The sequence below is a fragment of the Schistocerca gregaria genome, chromosome 2 (assembly GCF_023897955.1).
Source record: "Schistocerca gregaria isolate iqSchGreg1 chromosome 2, iqSchGreg1.2, whole genome shotgun sequence".
NCBI lineage: Eukaryota > Metazoa > Arthropoda > Insecta > Orthoptera > Acrididae > Schistocerca > Schistocerca gregaria.
In genome coordinates, this window is record NC_064921.1 from 687,953,459 (window position 1) to 687,970,620 (window position 17,162).

General features: G+C 40.6%; 1 protein-coding gene across 1 annotated transcript in view; it reads left to right on the plus strand.

Annotated features, from left to right (window-relative positions):
- LOC126334768 (aurora kinase C-like) overlaps positions 1 to 15,058 on the plus strand; it is a 37,263-nt gene extending 22,205 nt beyond the window's left edge. The window contains exon 7 of the mRNA XM_049997348.1: positions 14,801 to 15,058. Within this exon, the coding sequence (XP_049853305.1) occupies positions 14,801 to 14,887 (87 nt within the window). The 3' untranslated portion in view covers positions 14,888 to 15,058. The remainder of the gene's footprint in view (positions 1 to 14,800) is intronic.
- The last annotated feature ends 2,104 nt before the right edge of the window (positions 15,059 to 17,162 follow it).

Here is a 17,162-nt window from a genome sequence, read left to right on the forward strand (position 1 = left end):
GCTACTCGGTGACTTTAATGTGCTTTATCCGCGTTGGGGTTCTCCCAGGACCTGTCAGAGAGGTGACCTTTTTAACCTCTTCTGCCTTTACAGTGGAGCACCCACTTTCCTTCCCGACTCCTCACACACCTATTCCTATTTGGACCAATCCTTGTGCACTGCCCAGCTTGCCCATCGTCTTGAGTGGTCTGTTCTTTCTGACACCTATTCGAGCAGTGGCAGTGTTTTCAATTGGCAGTGTTTTTCAATTTGGAGAGACCGATGACTTTTTACTCATGGGGCTTCCATGGACACCTGCCCTGTTTCCTTAAGGCATTTTTACAAGATCGAGTTTTCAAGGTGTGTGTGGGATCTGCCTTGGTGTACACCTTTATCCAGAAGAATGGTGTGCCTCAGGGCTCTGTCCAAAGTGTCATCCTCTTTGCTATTGCCATTAACCCTATCATGGCCTGTCTCCCAACAGGCATCTTCGGCTCCCTTTTTGTTGACGATTTTGCTATCTATTGCGGTTCTTTATGGACTTGTCTCACTGAGTGGCACCTTCAGCACTGTCTTCGTCTTCGGCATCTGTTGGGCCCTGGGCATCTTTTACACCAGTCCAGTATAGAGTCTGTATGCTGAAGCTGCTGAACTACCCCGTACTACCGCCATGATTTTCTCCTCAGCAGGTATGCATGCCGTTCGTCTGCCATGCATGGCCACCCATCCTATGTCTCCTACTTTGATGATTCCTTTGATTGTCAGTATGGGGCTCATCCTGCTTCTGTCGCCTCCTGGAGTCCACTTTCGGCACATGCTACAATAACTTAACTTCACACTGCCTGCACCTTTCCCGGTGGGTTTTGAACCCTTCACCACCTCGGCTTCTTGAAGCGGCCAGTGTTAACCTTGGCCTTCATTCCATTCCTGAGGATACTGCTCCAGCCCGGTTTATCGCCTTCAGTTTCACGACCTTTGCATGGAACTTCTCGAAAGTACCTATGTGTAAACTGATGTCTCTAACTGATTGTGGAGTCGGAGTCGGGTATGCCTTCGTCACTGGTGCCCTTGTCTTTCAATATTGGTTCCCGGCACACTGAGCAGTATTTACAGCCAAGCTCTTTGCCTTGTAACAGGCCACGGAGTACATCCAGTGATAGTCTTTTCAATTGTATCAAATGGTCACTCACTGAGTGGCCTTCAAAGTTTGTGTCCACTGTACATCGCCCATCTTTCAGTGCAAGTGACCATCTTGTCACGTTGTCCAACCATGTGATGAATGGTTGTCTGTGGAAATCCCAGACTGTGGCCATGTTTTTCGATTTGGAGAAAGCCTAAGACACATGCTGAAAGACTGGAATCCACCATACTCTCTACACGTTGGGCTTTCATGTCTGCATGCACTGTTTCCTTGAGGAATTTTTAAGACAGAGTTTTCAGTGTACATGTGGGTTCTGCCTTGTTTGGACACCTTTATCCAGGAAAATGGTGTGGCTCAGGGTTCCGTCCTGAGTGTCATCCTCTTAGCTACCGCCATTAACCCTATAATGGCGTGTCCCGTATCTTTGCCATCTATTGCAGTTCTCCTCAGACCTGTCTCATTGAGCAGTGTTTTCAGCAATGACTCAATAGTCTTTACTCATGGAGCATTGATAATGGCTTTTGTTTTTCAGTGATAAAACCGTTTGTATGAATTTCTGGTTGTGCAATTGGTTTCTCCCTCCATCTTTACATCTTGGGCCTATTGCTCATCCATTCACTGAAACTACAAAATTCCTGGGGCTCCTGCTCTATAGAAAACTCGTGATCCTCCCACGTGTCTTGCTTGGCAGCCCACTGCAGTCACTCACTGTCCAACCTGTCCTCAGTGGTACTTCATGGGGTGGGGTGCAGGTTGAACCACCCTCCTCCATTTGTACCAGTCCCTTATCCGTTCGAAACCATACTGTTCACTTTGTTTATGCATCTGCACTTCCATCCCTCTTACTACATCTCAATACTATCCACCACTGTGGCATCTGTTTGGCCACTGGTGCCTTTTACACTAGCCCAGTTGACTCTATGCAGAAGCTGCCGAACTACCACTGTCCTACCGCTGTGACTTTCTCCTCCACAGATATGCATGCTGTTTTTTTGCCATGAATCACCCATCCTGTGCCTCATTCTTCGATGACTCCTTTGATTGCCAGCATGGGGCATGTCCCTCTTCTGTGTTACCTCCTGGAGAACGCTTTCGGCCCTTGCTTCAGCAGGTTAACTGCACACTGCCTGCAACTTTCCCGATGGGTATGAACCCTACACCACTTTGGCTTCATGTGGTGGCCTGTGTTCACCTTGGCCTAAATTTCTTTCATAAGGACACTACTCCAGCTTCGCTCTACTGCCTTCAGTTTCACGACCTTCACATCGAACCTCGCGAATAGTACCTTTGTGTACACTGATGATTCTGAGACAGACCATGGTGTCGGGTACACTTTCGTCATTGGCTTCGACATTTTTCAGTATTGGCTTGTGGCATACTGCTCAGTATTTACAGCAGAGCTCTTTGCCCAGTATCATGCCACGGAGTCCATCTGGTGACACGGGCTTTTCAATTGTGTGTTCTGCCAGACTCAGTTCCTTTCAAGGTCTCTGTGCACTGTACATTGTCCATCCCTTATTACAGTGGGTTCAGGAAAACTGTCACTTGCTCACTCTTGATGGCGCCACTGCAATGTTAATGTGGGTTCCTGGTCATGTCAGTCTGTCAGGAAATGAGGCTGCTGACGCTGCTGCCAAAGCTACAGCCATCATACCTCAGGACACTAGTTCTTATATTTCCTCTGTTGATCTCCATGTCGCCGTCTGTCAGGTGGCGTCACTTGGGTGTCACCACTGGTCCGTCCTTCATAGGAATAATTTCTAGGTTATTGAGCCTCTCCTAGTGGCTCGGACAACCTCTCGGCCCTCTTGCCTTGAGGTTGTCATTTTAACGAGGTTGCGTATTGGGCACTGCCTACTTAGCCATTGCCATATGTTAAGTGGTGTTCCCCCGCCACTTTGTGCACAGTGTGCCAAACTTTTAACTGTCCGCCGTTTCCTGACAGAATGGCCTTTTTTTGAACTGTTTACGTTCCTGTTTGGGTTTGCCAACTGAGTTATCCATTTTAGTGAATGACATGCGGGCTATTGACTGTGTTTTACTTTTTATCTGTTGTAGCAATATGGTGAAGGCTTATAATGTACACATTGGGAATGAAGATGGGTTCATTTAAAATTGTGGCTTATGTTTTATTGGGCAAAAAGGAGGTGCAGATTATCATTCTGAGATAACACACTATAAAAAGTGGTTTAGGAGTGTTCTTCAAAAATGACTAAACAGGTCTGCAATTGTTTTGAGATCAGGCTCTGTACTACAGAGTGGTAAATAGAGTATTCTGAAATACATCCAATGTCACACTGTACATGGAATTTACTAAAGCATGTCTACTGGAATACACAGGATTGCACATCAGGTCACAAGAATACCTTCTGGAAAGTATATTGGGCTAAGCTGATGAGGAAATTCAACTTCTGTGGTTGCCCGTTTTGCACTGTGAAATGAACAGCTCTATCTTCAGTGCCCTTGTCAAGAACAAGGTAGCAAAGAGCAAAAATTTTAAGATAAATGGTAACTGACAGCTGTGTCATTCTGCTCTGGAAAGTGTTCCCTAAAGTGCCTGAAGGAACCCAGGAAGTCAGGTGCACAAACTTGAAAACTGATGTGCACAAAGGGCTCACTGTTTCTACTTTGCAGTAGAGCTACTGCTGATCCTATTAGTTGACTGAAATAGGAGCAGCAGGAAGGCCTCAGACAGCTGCAAAAGCAGTTATGGTAGGTTTTATTCCATTTATAATTTTTTATTCGAACTAATAGATTTCACATTTGCTGTTACTGTATGTTACCTTTCATTGTTAATTTTAGTGTTGGCAGTGAACATTCACCCTCAATTTCCCACTTTATTGCCCCCTAATTGCAACAACTACTTAATTCAGCAATTCTGTATTTTAATGTCAGTACGAAGTTGCCATTCTTTGCTGGTGAATAGGGGCCTAGGAAGCATTAGAACAATGGCAGCATGCAGGTGTGAAAACTACACTCCACTGCTGCCTTGGGTATATTGCAGCTACTAAAGCAATTGCTTAACAGACTCTTAATCTGATGAAAATGGGGATTATTCATTGGTAATGACATACAAAGCAACCAAGAAAAGTTCTAGCTTTACAGCCATGCTTTCTCGCAGTAGTTTAGTTGCAGAGTTGTGCATTTTACATTACAACAATGAAACAACTAATCAGAAAATAATGTAAATCTGCCTGCAAATAGAAAATAATTATTTTTAAATTGTGCAAAAGAAATTTTGCTTCTAATTGTGGTTTTGTTTCTACGACTCCTCAAAGTTGAAACCAGCCAAAAATGCTCGAAAAAGCAGAGTTTCTCTTTAATATTACCAAGTATGTTGCCCTCTTTTCAATCAAAATATACAGTCTGTCCCACAGAAAAAGTGACAGATTTTATATTCACGGAACCACTACTACCATGTGATATGACACAGGAATTAAGTAGCGTAGTATTTAGTGTAACTGCTGTTCTAAAAGGCAAAGTGCTGGTATCACTGACTGCTCGGAGTAAACAAAACTGAAGCAGTATGTTTTCACCCTCGGACATGAGATGAACAATGGAGCAATGTGCCAACATTAAGCTTTGATTTGAAGTGGGTAAGAATGCTACAGAAACTATTAAAATTACACAGTGCATTCGTGGTAATGCAGCAGGGGCCGTAAAAACGTTTTTAAGGGGTTTGCAAGATTTCATGGCGGTAGAGATCATTGAAGACGATAGACTTCCAGGATCATTGGTGACAGTCGAAGATAATGATTAAAAAGTGGCTGAAATTCTTCGAAATGACCTTGTGCATCTACCAGGATAATTAAGGAGCTCTCTGAAATTCCTAAAACAACTGTGCACTGCATTGTGACTGAAAATTTGGGCAAAAAGATGATCTGTTGTCACTTTGTGCCATACACATTAACGGACGATTAAAAACATTTCACTGTGGAACACTGCAGAGATGAAACAATTGGCTGATGGGGACACATACTTCTTGCCAAACATCATAATGAATGGTGAACATAGTGTTTTCAGTACTGGTCACTTACAAAGCACCAGAGCTCAGAATGGAAACGTCCAGAATATCAAAAACAAAAAAAGTGTGAATGTAGAAAAGTCGTGTCAAGACACTGCTCACAATTTTCTTTTATTCTGTAGGAATTACCCATAAAGAATTTGATCCAGAAGATAAAATTGTAATGCATATTATTACTTGGGTGTTCTAACTCCTTTTGTAGGTGAGGATTGTTCAGGTGAGTCCTAAATACTGCAACAAAGGAACATGGTGTTTGTTGCACAACAATGCTCTGGTACACAAAAGCAAGATTGTACACCATTTCTTGGCTAAAAAAGTTACCGTTGTGCTTGGCTGCCCTCATTTGTCGGATTTGGATCCGTGCGACTTCTGGCCATTTCCCAAACTGAAAGTGGCTATGAAAAGACAGTGTTTAGACAAGATTTCTGATATCCAGAATGCTACATTAACAGTCTGAAGGCAATTCCAATTATTGACTATCAGAATTGTTTTTAACCATTTTTCCAACACTTCCAGTTGTATATTGACTCACAGGGAGACTATTTTGAATAAGGAGGACAGGTACACTGCAAACAACCAACATTATGTATTTTATATCATATCAGTCATCTTTTCTGAAGCATCCACTACATAATATCCATACACCAAAAAACAAATATTTCCACTGTTCTGGCAAGGTACAATACGTAGATATTTGTCGTGCAAAGTAACCAGAACGTACGTTTAAAGTCGGGGTCAGTTGTTATGAAAAAGGAAATGGATAATAGGAATTGCAGGCATGTGTTTGTGTTTCTATTGACAGGTTTCATGAACAGATGTAATGGAAAAATAAAATTAGTATTTGTCAGGCAGCTGATGAAGGCTCCATTATTGCTGTAAGCATATGGATTCGATAACACCCAAACACCTAAGTTCAGTCAGCTGAAAGAGAAGGGTAGAGAATGTAATTTTATTTTAATGGGTCAATCATTTTGAGGAAACTAAATCTAGAATTTGTAATTTAGTGTCTCGTAAAGACTAGTATAAATTGTGATAATTAATACTAATACTGTTGTACAGTTAGAAATTCTGTTGCCAATTGAGAAAAATCAAATATAGCCCTCACAGTAATAGACCTTTTTTGGATGTTAACAGCAAAAAGGGAGGAATCTACATCATCGTTGTGCAGACAATGGTTTGACAGTTTATGCTGTGGGCCTCGTTTTTGTTTTGCCGTGATTCAGTAGTCTCCTTGTGCACGTGATAATCCCATTGGACTTCAGTAATTTGAAAGATCATTGCTTATCTTAAGAGAATTATTTTGAAAATAAATTCTGATGTGATACTCTACTTGTGTTGTCAGGCTTCATAGACTATTGGTAAATAGTCCAGGTAACAGTAAAGTCACAGCTTCGAATACTAATCACACTTTGCATTTTTTGTCTGCCTTTACACTAGCCTTCAGCCCTCAACAAGGTGAAGATTTGTCAGAAATGACTGATACGTGGTTTGGATTCCACATTAGGTCCTACTTTCCTCCAGTAAGATTATGCCAAAATTGAAGACTAGTGCAAGGCCATTGAGGCACATGAAATTGTTCATTTCAGTTTATAACAATGTTGTCCGTGAAGTTCTTACTTGCCTCTAATTCTCTGCATACACTAAGTTGTTAAAATGGAAATGTAGATGCAAGTTCCAATGCATCTTGTGATTTAATTGGTTCTTGTCAGTGTGTGATTACAAATGGGGGCAGACTGCTCTCTACAATAAAAGCATTATTACACATGATCAAATACTGGACCTGATGCTATGGCGGATTCATGTGCAGAACCAATGGATGAAAAGTTGTGTGCTGAAAGTGGGGCTACTGCACAGTACAATGTGACCACAGCAAGATAACTCTCATCTAGTTCTCATTGCTATAATCACACTGTTTTGTCTACAGCATTGGTCTGACACTGGAGTTCTGCAACTATTGTGGACATATCTATTGATGAACCCTTCCTTTTGTGAACACGAATCATAGCAGATACTCCGTTTTCCTGGCTGTCACGAATTAGTAGTAGTAGTAGTAGTGCATTGTTATACCATCCAGTCTGATCATCTCGTTTCAGTGATAAATAAAATTGATCTTTATGAGGTATTATGTCACTTTTTATAAGTACAATAAATACAAATCTACATAAGTGTTAAGGCATTGGTCTATGACTGTGATTATTAGCCACTTACTATGTTCATGATTTAGAGAATTTATTAGGTTGGTGCATAAGTTTGTAGCATTTTTGTTTTGTAAGTTGGTATTCCAGTTGCTATTGGTTTATTTATTTATTGTCATCTTTTTATAGTTCACTTTTGCTATTTGTGTTCACACATTGTCTTGAGTGAGTGAATCTCTGGACAATAGAAAATGGTGTGACAAGTGGAGAAATCTGAATGTTTCCAGCTTATTCTTCTACTTGAGTTCAATAAAGGGGGCGACAGCAGCAAAGCCAGGCAGAAACATCAGCGCCGTGTATGGGGATAATAGCCATTGGACACAGCATGGCAAGAAAATAGGCAACGGCCTTGCCGCAGTGGTTACACCAGTTCCCATGAGATCACCGAAGTTAAGCGCTGTTGGATGTGGTCGGCGCTTGGATGGGTGACCATCCAGGCTGCCATGCGCTGTTGCCATTTTTCGGGGTGCACTCAGCCTCGTGATGGCAATTGAGGAGCTAATTGACAAGATCAGTAGCAGCTTCGGTGAAGAATACCATCATAAGACCAGGAGAGTGGTGTGCTGACCCTATGCCCCTCCTATCGGCATCCTCTGGTCGGATGGTCCCAATGGGCCTGTAGATGGAGTGGTTTATGGCAAGAAAATGGTTTTCTCATTATGAGGAGGATTGTTTTGACATTACTGACACTCTACATTTAGGAAGACCTTTTGGGTTTGGTTATTTACACACATTAATCCACAATGATCCTTTGTAATGTACTATAGAACTGGCAAATATGATGCGATGTAATCATTACACCATCATGCGACTCTTGCATGAAGGGAAGTTCAAAAAATTGGGTGCATGGATATGGCATGCACTAAGCCTAAATCAGCAGGTGGCCATATGTGTGTCTCCGCTAACTCATCAACTGATTCATGAACACCACCAACCATTCTATCCTGTATTATTACGGGAAACGAAATGAGTGGTTGAGCCCAAACTAAGAAGCAGCAACTCTTTGTACAAAAACCTGCGTGCATTCACAAAAGATAATGTTGTGTATCTGTGGAAAAGTGATGGTGTGGTGTACTAAGAGTTGCTTCCCTGAGGTGTAACCATCACTGCTGATATTTGTCAACAACTAAGACATCTTGCAGATGCAGTCAAAAAACAGCAACAAGGAAGACTGCATGAAGTAATGCTATCCCACGATAATGCCTGCATGCATTCTACCAAACCTACAAAAAACGCTACAGGCATTGGGTTCGGACATTATCACGCTTGCACCTTATTCACCTGAGGCCCCTCATATTTGCACCTTTTCTCCTCTCTCTCGAACAACCTTAAATGAACTTGGTTTCTGGGTTAAAATGCCCTCCAAATATGGCTCGACAAGTTCTTCGCCTCAAAACCATGTAATATCTACAGTCCCAATTCAAAAAGTTATCCTAGCATTGGCAGATTGTTGTAAATAGTGAAGGAGAGTATATTATTGATGACTGAAGCCTGTTATGTGTATCCGTTGTGTTTATTGAACTTACATAAAAAGCTACAGAACTGTTCACCAACCCAATAGTTCATGACTAGTCATTGGTATAAGCAGGTAATTGTAGTGTTAGCATCAACAATGCCTCCTAAGCACTCACGTAACAGTAATGAGTGTGCCAGTACCCTTGGCTGAAAATAGCTCTATCAGAATGTGTCCTCAGTGTGTGCCCTAAGTCTAAACAATAATGAATAGTTTTAAAGTTTCCAACAAAATGCTAAAACTATCACAATAATTCAAGTTCACCAACTCAAAACAAGAATCACTAGAAGCATATTGATGACGTTTAAATAACAGAACAGTCAATTCAGTTATAAGCCATTGTTCTATCTAGTCCGTATGATCCAGCATTGAATGCAAAACAATAATTACAGCTGCAAATGACTCATTTTCTAAAATGAGTTTGTGTTGTGTATGAAGCAGCTGTATCTTGAACATGTAACAAATATTCATTTGATAGTAAACTGGCAGACATGAACATTTAATTGTGCTTTCTTTCAGAGACTGTTGAATATACCTTCTTTCTGAGAATGTTGATTATATCTGCATTTGACAGTTACTTCAGTAAATTCAAAATAATTATACTTGCGAAGAAAACCATTTTAAGTTTCTTGCAGCAATTTCTTTCAATAGTAACTTGCCATACTTCATTTTGGATTACTCCAACAAACAGCATTAAATGCCAAAGGTACACTGTACAGTTTCTACCTTAGTGTCAAATAAATTATAGTTAAAATTTCCTTTGGCAAACTGGAAAAGTTGTGAATACTTATTACAAAAGACTAGAAAAGTTTCCTTTCCACAAGGATCATTTATAATAAATTGGCAAAGTAAGTATGAGAGAACACAACTGTACTGAAAGACAAAATCTGCAGTTTATATCACTATATGGAACTTTTGAGTTGCTGGCAAGTCTTAGTCAAGTCAATGATACTCACATACCAGGTTGTGACCTCTGCTTCTATTACTAAAATTGTTGAACTCAGTAGTGGGTTAACAAAATTGTGGTTTGAGGGCCGCCATTAGATGAAATGTGCTCTAGGCTATTGAAAAGTTATGTGCATTCTGGACATGACAAGACCCTCTGGAAGCTGGACAACCTGAGATAGTTGCCCACTTCAGGCAGCTCTGCATTGCATATTTCAGCAGAGCAATGGATTGCCCTCTGTGATGACAATATGTAAAGTGTTCTTTGAAGGGTATTCATATGACCCTGCACATGGCCTGTACCACTATAAACAGTCCTGAAACTAGCATCTTCATTCCACTAGTCAGTCTACTGTTAGAGTTCTGGTTCAAATCTCGTGTGTCACTGACAAAACACATGCATGTCTTGTGAATTAAAGCAGTTATATTGTGGTTTCAAATACTCAGAATAGTTTAATGCAGACATTCTGTAGATAATTGCACAAGCTCCTCTTCGACAAAATCTGATTTTTTATTTCTTTTTATTTATTTAATTATTATTACACATGGGTTGCCTTTTTCCACCTCTGGAAATATTTCAGGAAAAGTTCATTTGATGAGATGAACATTATTAAAAGGAACATTTCAGATATTTAGTGTTACTTTGTCACTCTTCCTGAGAGGTGGTTTATAACAAGTGCTCATTTTGTTTGCTTCTGTTGGGCAGATTTTGTTGATTTAGTGTTCTCATTACACTCAGATGGATTTATTCAGTTCTGTAAATTCTATATAACTTCCAGTGTCATACTCTTATTTTCTACTCTTCAGCAGCAGTTGAAAGCCTTCTGCAGTATTGTTTTCTGATATTGGTACCATCTCCATTGGTATCCTACAGTTACAAACATTCCTTGTATCTCGGTTTTTTCTCTTACTACAGGGTGTGGTAGATAAGTAATGAGACTGGCCACCACGCGGCGCCCCAGTCGCTCGCAGGGCGGTCTCCACCTCTACGTCACGTGGTGGGGGATCTGAGCTAACAATAGAACCGGTTCGCAGTTGCGTCGGAGCTCTGGTGCAGTGTGGGTCGAGCTTCGCGTATTACGTTGATTGTGTGCCCATGACACTTGCGAAAACGCTGAAGATGGATTGCTCGATTGAACAGCGGTATGCAATCAAATTTTGCTTTCGCTTGGGCAAAACTGCTTCTGAAACGTTTGCTATGATTACGGAGGCCTACAAAGAAGACTCCCTATCAAGAACTCAAGTGAAACTTCCTGGCAGATTAAAACTGTGTGCTCGACCGAGACTCGAACTCGGGACCTTTGCCTGTCGCGGGCAAGTGCTCTACCATCTGAGCTACCGAAGTAAAGCTGTGAGTACCGGGCGTGAGTCATGCTTCGGTAGCTCAGATGGTAGAGCACTTGCCCGCGAAAGGCAAAGGTCCCGAGTTCGAGTCTCGGTCGGGCACACAGTTTTAATCTGCCAGGAAGTTTCATATCAGCGCACACTCCGCTGCAGAGTGAAAATCTCATTCTGGAAGAACTCAAGTGTTCCGGTGGTTTAATGAATTAAAAAACGGGAGGGAATCCGTTGAAGACATGGACCGATCTGGACGCCCTTAGTCGTGTGGATGAAACGGTGGCCAAAGTGAAAGAACTCCTGGACTCCGGCCGTCGTTTAAGTCTCAAAATGATCGCCGATGAGGTCTCTGTGAATAAATTTACGGTTCACCAAATTGTTACGCAAGATTTGATGATGAGGAAAGTTTGCGCAAAATTGGTTCCCTGAGTGCTCACTGCCGAACAAAAGCAACAACGAGTGGACGTTTGCCGTGAGATGTTGAATGATTTGGAAAATTATCCACACTTTTTAGACAACTTAGTAACAGGCGACGAATCGTGGACATTCCAGTACGACCCAGAGACGAAAGCCCAGAGCTCGGAGTTGCACACACCGGCATCCCTGCGGCCAAAGAAAGCAAGAATGTCAAATTCCTGCATCAAGACAATGCTGATTGTGTTTTTCGACAAGCGGGGGTTAATTCACAAAGAGTTTGTCCCTCAGGGGAAAACTGTCAATGCCGAATTCTACAAAGTCCTTCAGCATAAAACAAAACTGAATTATCACTGAGACTCATGAAAGAAAGTTGTATTTTGGAAGAGAATCGAGACATTGGAAGGTTTCAGATTAATAATACAGAGTGAAACAAAGGCTTTACAGCTTGGGAGTGATATAGAAATTTATTAAGTTACAGAATCGGTAGGTGTCATTTTGTACCAAACAACATAAAGTTTCATGCAAGTGTCAAGTGTAATTCTGATTCAATGTGACTACCATTTGCGATGTGACAGACAGACCACTGGTAATAAATTTCTTCCCATACTTGTTGCAGCAAATTGAGTGTAACTCTGATTTTCCAGGTCAGTTAAATTGTTTGGTAGAGGAGGATCATACACATGGCCTTCAATGAAATCCTAGAGAAACAAATCCAATGGTGTCAAGTCTGTGGAGTGAGGTGACCATTCGGTTGGTCCTTCACGGCCAGTCTACGGCCTGGGAAGTGATTATCGTGGAAACCCCAAACTTCCTTGAGGAAATAAGGTGATGCAATGTCTTGCTGGTATAAATCATCCTGTCTCTCATCTTGACTTGTCTGTGCAATTGAAAAGTTTTAAAGCATATCCAGATAAACAATACCAGTGACAGTTTTCTCAAGGAAGGAGAAACGACCGCATACTTTGTTAAGGGCACAAAACCCATTAATTTTGGGGTTGTCATGAACATTTTCCAGGGTTGCGTGTGGATTTTCACTGCCCCATATTCTGCACTTGTGGGTGTTCACCATGCCACTGACATGAAATGACTCATTGCTGAAGATTATTGTGTTCAAGAATATCTCGTCCTCTATCTGATTCAACATTTCTGCACAGAATTCTCTACGAGTAACCTTACCTGCTTTACTAATGTGTTGTCATTGGGAATCTGTATGGTTTAGAATGTAAACTTGTATGCAGTACTCGCCACTCAGTCTTTTGTGGAATGCCAGTCTTGTGAGATGCACATCATGTTGATGTTTGTGGACAGCAAGCAAAGCTCTCCCTAACTTGTCATACTTGAAGCAACAGGTGGGTGACACAGTGATTCTTCATAGTGCAGTGAACAACTCGTCCCAATAAAGTTCTTGTAGCAAGAGTAAATTGTAGACCTGCATATAGGTTCTGTAAGGTATTTTGTGCAAAATTTACTCTGCACCATTGCAAGTAGCCATTTTACCTGTGCTCTATGCTGGAACTCCTGGTGATGGAATGGGTTATTGATGCATTGTGTGAATCAAACCTGAGGTTGTTTGCTATAAAATGACACCTTTATTGATTCTGTAAGTTATCTCAGTAAATTTCCATATCATTCCCAAGCTGTAAAGTCCTTTCTGACTCATGCTGTACAATGGCAAGAAACAGATTCTGGAACCAGATTTTAAACTAAGACATATCTGGAGGCAGGTGTAGACCCGACCATATTTTATTGGTAATGAACTACAGTTTAAAACTGAAGAAACTACAGAAAAGTTGCAAATTGAATTGAGACCTGGATAAAAGAACCAGAGGTTGTAGAGTTTCAGGGAGAGCATTAGGTAATGATCAACTGAAACAAATGAATACAGTGAACGGCAAATGGGTTGCTTTGAGAATGAAATGGTGAAGATAGGTAAAGATCACATAAGTAAAAAGTCTAGTCCTAGTAGAAATCCTTGGATGTCACAGATGTTGAATTTAATAGATGAGACGATAAAATGCAGAAAAGTGGAATATAGACAAGTACAAGTGGTGAAGCAGGAATGGCTAGAAGAAACTTGCAAGGCTGTATAACCATATGTAACTAGGGGAAGGCTAGATACTGGCTATAGGAAAATTACAGGCCTTTAGAGAAAAGACAACCAGGAGCGTCTAGAACTCAGATGGAAAACCAGTAATAAGCAAAGAAAGGAAAGCTGAAGGCAGCAGTATATAAAGTGGCTATAAAATGAAAATGGACTTGAATGCAGTATTACAGAAAGGGAAGAGAACATAGATGAAGAAAAGAGATACTACATGCGAAAAGAATTTGATTGGGCTCTGAAAGCCCCAATTGAAACAAGGCCCCAGGAGTAGAGGTCATTACATGAGTTATTGATTTCTATAGAACAGCCATGACAAAACTATTCTACCTTGTGCAGGATGTACGAGACAGGTGAAATACCATCAGTCCTTATGACGAATGTAATAATTCAAATGCCAAAGAAAGTAGTTGCCGACAGGTGTGAGTACTACCAAACTGTTAGTTTAGTAGTCATGTTTGCAAAGTATTAGTGTGAATTATTTGCAGAAAAATGGAAAAATTGGTAGAAGTTGACTTCGGGGATGGTAAGTTTGGATTCCAGAGAAAAGTAGAAACAAGCAAGGCAGTAGAAGCCTGTGACTTATCTTAGGTGACAGATTAAAGTAAGGAGAACCTACATTTATAGCATTTTTTGAGAGAGATTTTTGACAATGTCTCCTAGAATACACTCTTTGTAATTGTGAAAGTTGCAGGGGTAAAATATAGGGAGTGGAAAGTTGTACACAACTTGTGCAGAAATCAAATGGCCGTTGCGAATCAAGGGCCATAGAAGGGGAGCAACATTTGGAAAAGGGACAAGATAGGAATGTAGCCTATCCCTGATGTTCAATCTGTACATTGAGCAAGCAGTAAAGGAAACAGAGGTAAAATTTGGAGGAGTTGAAATTCAGGAAGAATAATTAACAACTTTGACATTTGCCAATGACATTGTAATTTCAAAATATCATCAAATGCTGATACATCTGTGTAATAGAGGAAGAGGGGAATGACAGTAACAATGGGAAACAACTTTTCGTTTATGCATTTTGATTGTTTTAATTAGTTGGACTGTATATTCTGCCTGTTGATTTGTCTACCAAGAGGACTCTGAAAAAGTCCTTTCCTCTCTAGTGAGGGTCAGTTAAAGTTTGTTTTCTTTTTATTTACAGCTCCTGCAACGGAATCCAAAGCAGCGTCTCCCGTTAAAACATGTAATGACACATCCTTGGATACAGAACCATGTTAAAGACCTTTAATGTAAATGTAAATTGTATTTGTTCCTTTTACTGTACATATCAGAGAGCTGTTATATATCATACATGTAGAATCTTGTATATAGACTGCATTTTTTAAATGAAAGATTTATGTTTGTGAATGTTTATAGCATTTTAAGTAACTTCTCAACACTAATAAAAGAATAATTTTAATCTTGTGCTTTTACTGTATGGAGCTTTTTTATTATTTGTGATGTTAGTAGTGCAGGTGACTAATAAAGACAATGGGTCATTTACAAAAGAGTAAAACATTAACAAGTTTATGTAGACTATAAACACTTAATAATAATAACTAACTATGAACACTGAAGATTATGTACAAAGAGAGTAATGTTCTTGATGCAAACAAATAGGTTAGTAATATTTAGAAGTGTCATTGTCTTGCATCAGTGGAAATGACGGCAAAGTCTTGAGTGTTAATAACAGGAAAGCTTCACTAAAATAACATAGGCGAAATTAATAGGCAAGCAGGCAGCACCAGAGCATGACAACAGGCTATAATAAAATGACAGGTGCTTGGTCACGTAGAAGGAATCTGTTCAGCCAATGGTGTCACGGGGATGCCAGCTGCACTTCGGGAAAAATACTGTAAGCAATAAATAATCAGAATGAGTACGAGAGAGGTAAAGGGAGAATGTTTCTGGGAGGTGCACGTACTAGGTGGGTTCAAACGTCTATGGAACATTCATAATTTCATGCCAATGGTGTGTTGTGGTGAAATAAGGTTTGTACAGAAACCCGATAGCAGTCTTGAAAGTCGAGGGACATGAAAGGGAAGCAGTGGTTGGGAAGTGAGTGAGACAGGGTTGTAGTCTCTCCCCGATATTATTCAATCTGTATATTGAGCAAGCAGTGAAGGAAACAAAAGAAAAATTTGGAGTAGGTATTAAAATCCATGGAGAAGAAATCAAAATGTTGAGGTTCGCCGATGACATCGTAATTCTGTCAGACAGCAAAGGACATGAAAGAGCAGTTGAACGGAATGGATAGTGTCTTGAAAGGAGGATATAAGATGAACATCAACAAAAGCAAAACGAGGATAATGGAATGTAGTCAAATTAAATCAGGTGATGCTGAGGGAATTAGATTAGGAAATGAGACACTTAAAGTAGTAAAGGAGTTTTGCTATTTGGGGAGCAAAATATCTGATGATGGTCGAAGTAGAGAGGATATAAAATATAGACTGGCAATGGCAAGGAAAACATTTCTGAAGAAGAGAAATTTGCTAACATCGAGTATAGATTTAAGTGTCGGGAAGTCATTTCTGAAAGTATTTGTATGGAGTGTAGCCATGTATGGAAGTGAAACATGGACGATAACTAGTTTGGACAAGAAGAGAATAGAAGCTTTCGAAATGTGGTGCTGCAGAAGAATGCTGAAGATTAGATGGGTAGATCACATAACTAATGAGGAAGTATTGAACAGGATTGGGGAGAAGAGAAGTTTGTGGCACAACTTGACCAGAAGAAGGGATCGGTTGGTAGGACATGTTCTGAGGCATCAAGGATCACCAATTTACTATTGGAGGGTAAAAATTGTAGAGGGAGACAAAGAGATGACTACACTAAGCAGATTCAGAAGGATGTAGGTTGCAGTAGGTACTGGGAGATGAAGCAGCTTGCACAAGATAGAGTAGCATGGAGAGCTGCATCAAACCAGTCTCAGGACTGAAAAAGAAGACGACGACGACGACAACAACATCCCTGGACATTCCTGTGTTTGATGTGTAACTGCCAGAAGTTTCACTCTTGTGTGTCTGTTATTGTTCATCGCTGTTTTGAGTAGAACTTGGTTGCACAGTTAGCGAATTTCGATATGGCAGATTTATAGTAGCGATGTGTGCATTAAAATTTGCGCAAAACTTGAGAAAACCTTTATTGGGACACACCAAATGATGCACGATGTGTACAGAGATGAGGGCTTAAGGCATATTCGGTGTTATAAATGGTTCATACAGTTTAAAAATGGCCTGAAGGAATTTAAGGATGTTGCGCATTCAGGATGTCTTTCGACGTGTGCTGATGATGTTTGTGTCAGGAAGATCAGTGAAATTGTGTGTACCAATTAAAAGCTGCAGAAGAATGTAACATTTCAGTTGTATGTAGTCATGAAATCTTGACACAGCATCTTGGAATGCATTATGTTGCCACCAAGTTCATTCCACGACTTGAGTCAAGACCAGAAAGACCTTCGCCTCGTAATCGGTGAAGAGGTTTTGGATTTCACAAATGACAAAAAGATGTTCCTTAAGAGAACT